Raw genomic sequence first — 12588 nt, forward strand, 5'->3', positions numbered from 1 at the left:
TTGCCTGTCTGTGGGGGTGCGTGTGTGAGACGGGGACAGAACAGGTGTGTATTTCTTCCATTCAGAGTGCTCATTGATTTAGAACTACTACTTCGAAGGAAATTCAATTCAATTCATCCTATTTAGATTGTATCACTGGAATGCCATTTAGAAAAAAAAAGTTCTACTAACAACAACTGTAAGGAACATGCAGTGAATTTCAACAGGAAGACATTTCAACTACAGGCAATTCCAAATGGAAGCTTAAACTGCTTGTCTGCAGCATTGAAGTTGGTTTTTATTGATGCTAACTTTAAAAATTCCATTCAAAATTGCAATGGTCTAGTAGGGGACCAAAAGTGTTTGCAGGCTCTGATTGGTCATTACTCTGGTTGCCTTTCCCATTCACACAGACAATGCTTGCTGGTTGGCCCCTCTGTGAGCCAATCTATCAATAACTCTCTTTGGAGATTGTTCTGTCCCCATTAGCTGTCTCCTTCTTTTTCACCATTTTCTTTGCATACCATGGATCCTTTCATATCCACTTCACACATTCTGTCCTTTGATGCTAAACAGATCCTTTCTCTCCAGCCCATTATTTTACCTTTATTACTCTGTTGCTACAAAGGGGACAAGTTGTTTGTTTGTTCCTACATTTCACTGTAGGATTCAGGGTGGAAAAGATCAGTTTTGAAGTAGAGGCAAGGGTATGTTTGCAGTGGGCAGGGAGTTGGTAGATGGCAACTTTATCTATTCCTACACTCAAGAAGTGGCAGATGTCCTGTATTGGCAACTGGGCAAATAGGAAATGACGATTTAAAGATAATAACATACATACAATGCCAATTACCATTCATATTTCTCAGGGAGCCATATGAAGATGTCTAAAATAGATTACAGTCTGACTTAAGTACATTTTAGAGATTCATGCAAATGCCTTTTAAAATTCTTTACCTTATTACTTACTTATTTTTCTAATTCTCTCCTGGGTAAGGAGAAACAACTTCTCAAAGAGAGAAATATCCCCTAGCTGACAGAATAATACAGATAATAGGAGAGATGATTCATCTTGGTTTTAATTGAAGCCTGGGAAACCAGAAGACTGTGAACTGCTGGACAGTTCTAAGGCAGGACATTCACATGTACCCCTTCACTATTTCATAGCAAAACAAATGCAGAAATGCCAAACTTTACCCAGGATAATTTCTCTTCCCTTTTGAAATATAAAGTAATTGGTGATTAATTGAATTGAATCAGATCAGGTAGAAAGAAATGCAGGAAAATATATTGGCTTTGTACTGATATGTGCATAGAGAGGCAGTTTGTTCTAGTGGTGAAGGCACCACTAGAACAAACTGGCTCTCTATGCAAATATTAGTGCCAGGCTAGGAAGCAAGAGATCATGAGTTCAGGTCCTGCCTTAGCTATGAAAGCCAGCTGGGGGATTTTGGGACAGTTACTCTCTCTCAGCCGAACTCACCATACAGGATTGTTGTAATAGGGAAAATAGGATGAGAACGGAATATTAGATGTATTCACCGCCTTGGGTTATTTGTAAAAATAATGAAGTGGGATATAAATAAATGAATAAATAAATTCTTGTTGTGGTTTGCTTTCCTATCATTATCTTCATTTGTCCCTAATTGTTTATAATTATAGGTGCATCATGCTGTCAATGCACTTTCTAAATCCGTCTATGAAAAACTCTTCTTCTGGATGGTAGCTCGTATTAATCAACAGCTGGATACCAGGTTGCCCAGACAACATTTCATTGGAGTCTTGGATATTGCAGGATTTGAAATCTTTGAGGTAGGCAGATCTATTACAAACTCTATTTCTCTGCCTTTCTCTGCCTCTGTGTTTTACAGCAGTCCGTGGTTGGAACAGGTGCCATCTAGCGTTGAGGATAAGAATAACATCTGTCTACAGCAGAAAAGCAGAAATAACCTTTTTCTCATTATTAGTATTAAATTTACTTGCTGCCTGTATCTGTAAAATCCCAGATGAACTGAAGTTTCATTTAGTAGAGAATCTATGAGATCTAAGGAATTATATTAATTGGTTATATTTTGTTGTTAGTTTAACAGCTTGGAGCAGCTATGCATCAACTTCACCAATGAGAAACTGCAACAATTTTTCAACCACCACATGTTTGTACTAGAACAAGAAGAATACAAGAAAGAGGGAATTGAGTGGACTTTCATAGATTTTGGAATGGATTTGGCTGCTTGCATTGAGCTTATTGAGAAGGTAAATTTGAATATTATCTTATAAGTACTCATTCAGATGGCAGCCCTTTGAGTTAGACCCACATTGGGAAACACATTTAATAATAATAATAATAATAATAATAATAATAATAATAATAATAATAATAATAATAATAATAATAATAATAATAATAATTTTATTTATATACCACCCTCCTCCCGAAGGACTTGGGGCGGTGTACAGCCAAAATTAAAACATAAATATAAAATATCATAGTTAAAATTAATTAAAATCATTAAATAGTTTTGGCTGAATTTTAAAACCCAGAGTTAAAACCCAATTTAAAATCATTCAATTAGCAGCCCCACCTGTCGGAACAGTAGGGTCTTCAGGGCACAGCTAAAGACCCGGAGATCACAGATGTTACGAATATCATATCTGGGGGCAATTCATTCCAAAGGGCAAGGGCTCTGACAGAGAAGGCTCTTCTCCTGGGTGTCGCCAGCCGGCATAACTAGGCCGACGGCACCCTGAGGAGTCCCTCTCTGTGGGAGCAAACTGGTTGGTGGAGGCTGTTGGTAGCAGAAGGCGGTCCTGTAGATATCCTGGTCCTATGCCATGGAGCGCTTTAAAGGTGATAACCAACACCTTGAATTGCACTCGGAAGACCATTGGGAGCCAGTGCAGTTTGCGCAGGAGAGGTGTTACATGGGCGTAACGAGGTGAGCCCATAACCACCCGCGTGGCTGCATTCTGGACCGGTTGGAGCCTCCGAGTGCTCTTCAAGGGGAGCCCCATGTAGAGAGCATTACAATAGTCCAGACGGGAGGTGACAAGGGCGTGAGTGACTGTGCGCAAGGCATCCCAGGCCAGAAAGGGACGCAACTGGCAGATCAGGCGAACCTGATAAAAAGCCCCCCTGGCTATGGCCGTCATGTGCTCTTCTAAAGACAACCGTGAGTCCAGGAGGACGCCCAGATTGCGAGCCTTCTCTGTGGGGAGCAGAGATTCACCCCCAATAGTCAGCGATGGCACCAGCTGACTATACCGGGACGCCAGAAGCCACAGCCACTCAGTCTTGGAAGGTTGAACTTGAGCCTATTTCTCCCCATCCAGACCCGCACGGCCTCCAGGCAGCGGACATCACATCAAGGGCATCATTGGGGTGGTTTGGGGTGGAGATGTACAGGGTGTCATCAGTGTACTGGTGGACTCTCAGCCCAAAACCACGGATGATCCCACCCAGCGGCTTCACATAAATGTTAAACAGAAGGGGCAAGAGGACTGATCCCTGCAGCACCCCCCCAAGCAAGGCGCCTCGAGGTCGACCTCTGCCCCCCTGCCAACACAGACTGCGAGTGGTCGGAGAAGTAGGAGGAGAACCACCGTAACACGGTGCCTCCAATTCCTAATCCCCTCAACCACTGCAGCATGATACCATGGTCGATGGTATCAAAAGCCGCTGAGAGATCTAATAGGACCAGGACAGAGGAGCAACCCCTGTCCCGAGCCCTCCAGAGATCATCAACCAACGCGACCAATGCTGTTTCTGTGCTGTACCCCTGCCTGAAGCCCGACTGGTACGGGTCCAGATAACATTGCACAAAATACTGTGGAGATAGTCTATCTTGAAAGCTTGTGTTTTGTCCTCCCTGTGTTACACTCCAGGGAATGAAGGCAGAATCAGTTTGAGTTCCTTTCTAATATTTTCTGAACTTAAAGCATGTTTTTGTAAAAGTTGTCATACAGTTTCTCCAAGGTTATCTCTATGGCTTTCCATGCCAGTTGGTGTTGTGGCCCACCATCTGCCAGCATAACTGGCGGCAGATTCGGACGATGAGGAGGTTGGGGAAGAACTTGGGCCAGTTCTGGAGCCTGGGGAAGGCTATGATGGATGCTCAGCGTCAGACGCAGAGATAGAGCCAGGGCCATTTGGCATTTCCCAGCCAGAGAGGCAGCTGCCTTTGGAGTCAGAGATGAGTGAGGAGGAGGAACAGCTGGAGCCTGTTCCAGATGCACGTATGCGCAGAGCAGATAGGAGAGCTGAACAATGGAGGACAATGAGCCAGCTCGGGAAGCAAAACAAACGTGGACGCTGATTGGCCCCTCCCTGGCTGGGGACTAAATAGGAGGAAAAGGTAGTGGTATGGTTGTCGCAGACAACCGTCCGCATTTCTGGAAAGTTTGCTCCTTATGAGTTTCAGGTGACAAAGACTGCCTTGCCAGAAATTAGGTTTGTCTATTTCTCTGTTTGAATAGAATGGAATGGAATGGAATGGAATGGAATGGAATAGAATTTTTTATTGGCCAAGTGTGATTGAACACACAAGGAATTTGTCTTGGTGCATATGCTCACCTAATGAGCATATGCACCAAGAACTGACTTAATTTGCAGCCTCCCGGTTGGGAGTGCACAGCCTTGCATTTATCATAACAAGCTGATAAGGACTATTGTTTCAGTTAACTTTTTGCAGGACTCTTGCCTGGACTCTTGCTTTGGTGAATGCAGTTAATTCCCAATATGTAAAAAAAGAGGGGGTTTTGTTTGCAGGGAATCTGTTTCTTGTTTCTGTGAAGGCCAGGTCAGAACAGTTAGTAAGAAGACACATCTGAAATAAAAGTATGTGTGTTTGTTTGTTTTTTTAATGTAGCCAATGGGCATATTTTCCATCTTGGAAGAAGAATGTATGTTCCCCAAGGCAACTGATCAGTCTTTCAAGAACAAACTCTATGACCAGCATCTTGGCAAATCAGCCAACTTCCAAAAGCCAAAGCCTGTCAAAGGCAAGCCTGAGGCCCATTTCTCTCTTGTGCACTATGCTGGGATTGTGGACTACAATATTGGTGGATGGTTAGAGAAGAACAAAGATCCCTTAAACGAAACTGTTGTGGGACTATATCAGAAGTCATCCATTAAGATATTAGTCAATCTGTATGCAACCTTTTCTGCCCTAGACGATGGTAAGTTTCAAGAGCCTTTTCCTCTCTCTCTTTATTCTATAATCAAAACTGCCTTGAAGTTTTGTCCTGTGTTGTATCATATCTATGAAAAAGATTGGGTAGAGACGATGACAACAAGAGAACTAATTACATTTATGTTCTGCTTTCTAATAGAAGGTACTACTAAAAAGAAAGGTGCCAAGAAGAAGGGGTCATCTTTCCAAACTGTTTCTGCACTTTTCAGGGTAAGGATCTTTGATTGCCTAGGTTGCAAGGAATATTGTGTTGTTTGGCAGTTATATATATTTAATGCACAACTCTATTTGCATCTTTTTATAAGCATAGTTTGGAAACTAATGAGTATTGATTAAATTGACAAGCAATCTTAAGAAGATGAAGACCATATTAACTCAAACTTCATATTTTTCTTCTTCCCCCAAAATGTTTAAAATAAAATTGAGAAATTAGCAATATGGTTCTCGGTTTCAAAATTCTACTCCTTAAATTCTATACTTTAGTTTTTTAAAAAATTCTTGAAGAGCTACTGAATATTTTACCATTGCTCTATTCAAAAACACAGGAAAATCTGAACAAATTGATGTCCAATTTGAGAACAACACATCCACATTTTGTGCGCTGCATTATCCCCAATGAAACTAAAACTCCAGGTAATTTATAAGAATCTTTTGTCTGGATTTCCAGAAAAGCTGCAGGAGAAAATCAGAAAAAAGCTGCCATTTTTCTTTGCTTTGGTCTTGCACAGGTGCAATGGATCACAAGCTTGTCCTACACCAACTGAGATGCAATGGAGTGCTTGAAGGCATTCGAATCTGCAGGAAGGGATTTCCAAACAGAATCATATATGGAGATTTTAAGCAAAGGTCTGTCGACCCAATTTCTAGTAAACATGCCAGTTTGCATGCTAGATTCTTGTTAGGTAAATATTATCTAAAGCAAGGTTGTCAAACTCCCGGCCCATGGGCCTGATACATCATGTGCTGGCCACACCCACGCCCGGTTTAGCGAAGGGGGAAAAAGTCCCGATACGTCACGTGACATCGCCATGACGTTAGTTTGACACCCCAATCTAAAGCAATAGTGATGCTCTATCCATCATGCTATATATATATTATAACTTTGATTCAGCGATGTACGCAAAGAAAAATATCTGTAGCATTACATAGCTACTTTTTTCTTCAGAAATTTTCCTAGGGTGAGTTTCGTTATCCAAAAAAACAAACAAAAATAATCAAAAACGCTCTTTTGTAAATTAATTATATCCTGGCACATTTATAGCGCTAAGACAAAATCAAGTCTGTTTTGTTTTTTTATGGACAAGGATGTTTGTAAATCAGAGTTTACATGCTCGCAAATCATGCTAAATGAGAAACAAGCTTTATCATTGCTGAATTTTATGTTTGTACCACCCTTTGTGAACAGTTTTAGTTAAAAGACTGCCAGTGAGTCAGAGCCTTTCCCTTTGCCACCGATTCCAACACTAAATGATTTTTTTTTCTTTTATGTTTAAATGGGCAGATATCGTATACTGAATGCTAGTGCCATCCCAGAGGGCCAGTTTATGGACAGTAAGAAAGCCTGTGAGAAGCTGCTGGGCTCCATCGATATCGATCACACTCAGTACAAATTTGGGCATACCAAAGTAAGCACTTTTCTGAGTTGAGGGCTTGCTGGATACAAGCTGTACGTACACAAGTCAGCTTAGCTTTTTTTTAAAAAAATATTTTTTTCCTCAGGTGTTTTTTAAGGCCGGTTTGCTGGGCCTTCTGGAAGAGATGAGAGATGACCGCCTCGCTTTGCTTATTACCCGCACACAGGCTGTGTGTAGGGGGTATCTCATGAGAGTGGAATACCAAAAAATGGTGGAAAGGAGGTAGAGTACATTTCTCTTCCACAGGACTTGTTCATGTAGGCCAAGGCTTCCAGGGTACAGGAAGTTCTCGACTAACAACCATTTGTTTAGTGACCAAAGTTACCATGACCCTGAAAAGAGTGATGTAGGACCACAACGTCCTATGATGGTAACACTATGATGTGTGTTACCATCACAATTGAGCCCAAAATTTCTATTGTTAAGTGACACATTTGTGAAGTGAATGTGAAGGACCGTTTTTCACACTTACAACCATTGCAGCATCCCCTTGGTCACATGATTAAAATTCTGATGCTTGGCAACTGGCTCATATTTATGACGGTTGCAGTATCCCGGAGTCCAGGTGATCTCATTTTGCGACCTTCCAACAAGCAAAGCCAACGGGGAAGCCAGATTCATTTAACAACCGTGTTACTAACTTGACAACTGCAGGGAATTGCTTAACAACTGTGGTTGTAAAATGGGGCAAAGCTCACTTCACAACTTTCTCATTTAGCAACCAAAATTTTGGACTCAATTGTGGTCGTAAATTGAGGTCTACCTGTAATTAGATACTCATCCATATTTCTGCCGAGGAAGCTTTTCAAACTTTCGTAGGCTATGGTTGACTTCAAATGTTACATTATAGCATAATTAACTATGGTCTCTATATAAGCTATGATTTGTCAGGGTTACATAACAAGTAAACCATAGAGAAACATCTGAGGGAGTGAATATGGAACCTTCAAGTGTGTGGCACCAGAAGGTATGTCCTTATGGAAAGGAGTCCTCCAACTTAAAGGATTTTTTTTTTTTGCTTATTTACTTTTTATCACTCCAAAGCTATTATATTTTTATCCAGTAATAACTATTTTATAATATAACGTCCACTTGTTGCACTTTGGAACAGTTGAGATATACAAGTAATCCTCAACTTACCATCACAATTGAGCCCAAAATTTCTATTGTTAAGTGACACATTTGTGAAGCTAATCACTGCAGTTAATATGTTAGTAACCAGTTGTTAAATGAATCTGGCTTCCCCATTGACTTTGCTTGTCAGAATGTCACAAAAAGTGATCACATGACTTTGGGACACAGCAAAGGTGATAAATATGAACCAGTTGCCAAGCATCTGAATTTTGATCGCATGATCATGGGAAGGATGCAAAGGTTGTAATTGTGAAAAACGGTCATAAGTCCGTAGATGAGAGCCGTGTTAGTCTATGGTGCCAAAAATCGAAAGGAATCTAGTGGCACCTTTTTCAATAATACATTTTATTAAAAGGCATAGTGTTTGAGCTGCTACTCCCTTCATCAGATGTTTGGAGTTTGATTAAAACTTGACAGGCAGTTCAACACAGAATGAATGAATTACATATTGATTTTATATTGTGGATTCTATAGGTTTCTGGAGTGTTCTATAATAGTAGCTTCATCTTGGCTTCAACAGTCATCTTGTTGCCTTTTAACACCATTTCTTGTAGGAAGAAATGGAAAAAATGCTAAAGAAAATACCTCTTCCCACAGAGTATTTCTAAGACACAGATTTTATCATTCTTTTAATTTCATCTTTTTTATTTCTCAATTCAGTTTACAATCTTTGGCTTTCCTGATACTCTTCCATCAAGTAATAAGGCTAAATCTCTTTAGCTTTGTAACCCAGATAAGATCTTCATGTAAAAATTTTCATCTCTTTCTTGTCTCAACTGCCAGTTTTCAGCATTTAAATTTCCAAGCTCAGCAATATACTTGGAGAAGATTCAAACTATGGGATTGGGAGATCGATGTTGGTCTCATAATATAACTCCGTGGCCTTAGTTAGTCAATCCTATTTTTATTAATCTACAATAAGTAACTTTCTGGAATGGTTTCATTACAGGGAAGCAATTTTCATGATTCAGTACAACATTCGCTCATTCATGAATGTCAAACATTGGCCTTGGATGAAGTTGTTCTTCAAGATTAAGCCACTGTTAAGGAGTGCAGAGGCAGAGAAAGAAATGGCCAACATGAAGGAAGAGTTTCAGAGGACTAAGGAAGAACTTGCTAAATCAGAAGCAAAAAGGAAAGAACTGGAAGAAAAAATGGTGTCTTTGTTGCAAGAGAAAAATGACCTGCAGCTTCAAGTACAATCTGTAAGATTAGTTTGCTAATCTTTTCCATAATTGCCTTTAGAAAATGTGATGTCCTAAGTAGATAATTACAGACAAAGGCCTGTTTGAATTTTTTTTTTAAAATGCCAGATGGCAAAAGATCAACTATAATGTACAATGTATTTTGTATTTTTGTAAGCACTGTATTTCACAGTATCAACAGAGACATTAAGGAAGCCTGGTCTCTCATTACCATCACTTCTATATCAGGGGTGACATGTTTTTCTGGTTCAGACTGGTTCGGCTGAACCGGTAGTGATGGCGGCCAGTGGTTCGGAGAACCAGTAGCAATGGCGGTGCAAGGCTCCGCCCACCCACCCAGTTGTCAGTACTTCCTGGTTTTAACCAGGAAATAACCTGTTTTTTACCCTCTGCGCATGTGCAGAAGGATTTACGCATGCGTAGAGGGTCCAAGTGCATGCGTGGTGTGTGCACTTCCGAACCAGTTGGGAAGGTAAGTAGATTTCACCCCAGTTCTATATCCATCTTGGATAGGATACAGAAGTCAGCTTTTCTTTCTAACTGTGGGTAGAGGAAGATCTTTCTGTCTCTGTCTCTGTCTCTGTCTCTGTCTCTCTCTGTCTGTCTGTCTCTGTCTCTGTCTCTGTCTCTGTCTCTGTCTCTCTCTCTCTCTCTCTCTCTCTCTCACACACACACACACACACACACACACACACACACACACACACACACCTCATTATCTCCCTGGCTATATTCTGGACCCAAGCCGTTTCGGACTTTAATTCTTTTAGTTAAAAGAAGTTTTCGGGAGCAAAGGATGCAGGAAAGCTGAATTAAATTCCATGGAGATATATGCCCACTAGTTTTTCACTGAATTGTAAATCAATAGCAGCTTCTGATTTTTTTTTTTTAAATTAATCTCAAATTGAGCATCTTCATCAATTTAATTCTGATGGGGTATTCTGAGATACAGTTTATAATTAGCTCTTCTTAAATTAATATTTCAATTACAGCAAACTTACTGCATGTCTCCTCTGGGGGACTGATCCCTCCTTGCTTTCCTCTTGAATGGCCTTCCTTTCTCTATAGCTGATGCTTTTGAGCACCAGAAGCAACATTGTTCTTGCTACAGAAACAGAAAGCCATTCCATCACCTGCTTGGGAGAATTTGTTCCCTCTGCAACATTGCAATGCAGTAGCTATATAGGATTCCTATATTAATTTTATCTTGTATTCACCTAGGGCAATGAAACAACCCAAATAAAGATAGTGAAGTATTTTCATTTCCCATGATCCCAAATATTTCTTTGTAAATCAAAGAACAAGAAGGATTCGATAACATATCACTGCAGAAGCCACAGTGGAATTATTATCCAAGTGTCTCCATTTGCTTCCCTCTGCTTTCATTTTTTCCAAGATTCCTATTTATTTTTGTTATGTAACTGCAGCATATTTTATCCAGTTTGAACCAATGTTCTTGTGCATTTGTTAGCGACAAAAAACTCAGCATTGAATCGTGAAAATATGGAGAAAAATTTATGTGGTTGTGGTGGTGAAGAACTGGCCCAGTGTAATGTGAAGATGAAAACTTGGTTCCTTAAATCTATTAAATATTAAATCTAATATTAGATATTAAATCTTTGGGATTTACTTCAGAAATGGCAAAAGGCTAAGTCTGATGGACTGCTGGGCTTTTATGTATTGATGGGATTTGGCTTCTTTCCTTCAAAGTTGAGCCCCTTCCTCTTTTTAATGCTCTCCTTCCATCCTGCCTAATGATTCCAAAAGCTTAAGGATGTGTTTGTTATTTGAAAACTAAAAATAATTTTAATTAATATTACTTAAACTGAGCCATACATTAAATCTGAGTAAATTAAAGTTGATAATTATTGATTAAAGGAAGGGCTATTTAAGAAAGTGAAAACATTCTGAGCAATAATTAATAATGTTATCTTTTCTTTAATAAGGAAAGTGAAAGTTTGGCAGATGCTGAAGAAAGATGTGACCAATTGATCAAGACTAAAATCCAGTTGGAGGCTAAGATCAAAGAATTGACTGAAAGAGCAGAAGATGAAGAGGAGCTGAATGCAGAACTGACTGCCAAGAAAAGGAAACTAGAGGATGAATGCTCTGAATTGAAGAAGGATATTGATGATCTTGAGCTAACATTGGCCAAGGTTGAAAAAGAAAAGCATGCCACTGAAAACAAGGTAATATAATTTAATCTAAATTTCATAGTTGTTGGTGAAAACCTCCAGGCAATTGGGTCAGTGTAGTGGCAAATATTTCCTGGTGTCAAGACAGGGTATGATCTTCCTTGAAGGAGACAAAGATAAAATTCCTGCATCAATCCACCTAACAATATTGAGCAATTACCAACAATCTCCAATCTCTTGTTTGGGGGAATATTGTAGAGAAAAAGATGGGTTGAAAGTGCATAGAAATTTGGAAGAATTTGACCTTTTTGAAACAGATTTTAGCTATGGTATTGAGACTGCAATGCTTATGAATGGCATTAAGTTAAACTGGAGTAAGGAGTGTGATCTTTGTGGTGTTCAGTGCCTCAGCATTAACTCTGAGCATTGGGAGAGGGAAGCACCATGTAGCATTGAGAGAGATAGAGCCCAAAACTCCTCAGGAATGGAGCGCCATAAGATTATCTTCATTTACATGAAACCTTTGGAAGAGGTCATAAGATGACACAAGGATATATGTTAAAAAGTATGCTGGTGATATCCATATAGAAGGGTCTTCTTTCCATCCTTCATGCCTTAATCACCTCTACATGGGGCTGCCATTGAAGACCATTCAGAAGCTCAAACCAGTCCAAAAAAACCCAGCAGTTTGAGTACCAATAAGCATTTTACAATTTGCCAATGTGACATAAATGCTTGGAAAGATGCATTGCCTACCAATTCGCTTCTAGATGCGATTCAAAATACCATTGTCAACTTAAGGCCCTATATGATTCAAGACCTGGATATCCCAGGCCTCCTCCTCTCCCAATTTTTTTTTCCTGTCCAATAAGATTATGTAGAAGGAACTCATCTCATTTCCTCACCAATTTCCACCTTCAGAGGTAGATCTTTTCAACTGCTTTGAAACAGCCCCTCCCATGAGATTCAGATAGCTCTTACATTGCTTTAGAATGATCATCAAAAGCAAATCTTAGTTCCAGAATTCAGCGAATCTTAGTTCCAGAATTTTGGTGAATTGTTCCTTCTTGTAATTTTGGAGTTTATGAAATGGGATTATTATTTTTATATTCCTCGGCTCCCCCGTGTTTTGTATTATATTGTGCTGTTATTAATACTGCATTTTAACCTTATTTATAAAAATGTAAATCAACAGAGCTGACACTGATTGAAACAGTATATGATGCCAGTAAATAAATAGACATTGCTTGAAAAGGTAGTTAATGTCTGTATATTGTTGATGAATGTAAGGAATTCAATTCATTGAAAAACTCAT

At 39.6% G+C, this 12588-nt stretch overlaps 1 protein-coding gene and 1 long non-coding RNA gene across 5 annotated transcripts in view; one reads left to right on the forward strand and one right to left on the reverse strand.

The window, feature by feature from the left end:
* The window catches only part of LOC139312589 (uncharacterized), a 68854-nt gene that overhangs the window by 22262 nt on the left and 34004 nt on the right, over positions 1–12588 (reverse strand). The window lies entirely within an intron of this gene.
* LOC139312588 (myosin-3) overlaps positions 1–12588 on the forward strand; it is a 33920-nt gene that overhangs the window by 8517 nt on the left and 12815 nt on the right. The window contains exons 13-22 of the mRNA XM_070937500.1: positions 1639–1788; positions 2059–2229; positions 4842–5151; positions 5305–5375; positions 5711–5798; positions 5894–6011; positions 6667–6790; positions 6885–7021; positions 8883–9138; positions 11085–11327. Coding sequence (XP_070793601.1) covers positions 1639–1788; positions 2059–2229; positions 4842–5151; positions 5305–5375; positions 5711–5798; positions 5894–6011; positions 6667–6790; positions 6885–7021; positions 8883–9138; positions 11085–11327 — 1668 coding nt within the window. The remainder of the gene's footprint in view (positions 1–1638; positions 1789–2058; positions 2230–4841; positions 5152–5304; positions 5376–5710; positions 5799–5893; positions 6012–6666; positions 6791–6884; positions 7022–8882; positions 9139–11084; positions 11328–12588) is intronic.

This window comes from Pituophis catenifer, unplaced genomic scaffold (genome assembly GCF_029215685.1).
Source record: "Pituophis catenifer annectens isolate HBS135680 unplaced genomic scaffold, rPitCat1.0.hap2 SCAF_2, whole genome shotgun sequence".
In the NCBI taxonomy this organism is placed as follows: domain Eukaryota; kingdom Metazoa; phylum Chordata; class Lepidosauria; order Squamata; family Colubridae; genus Pituophis; species Pituophis catenifer.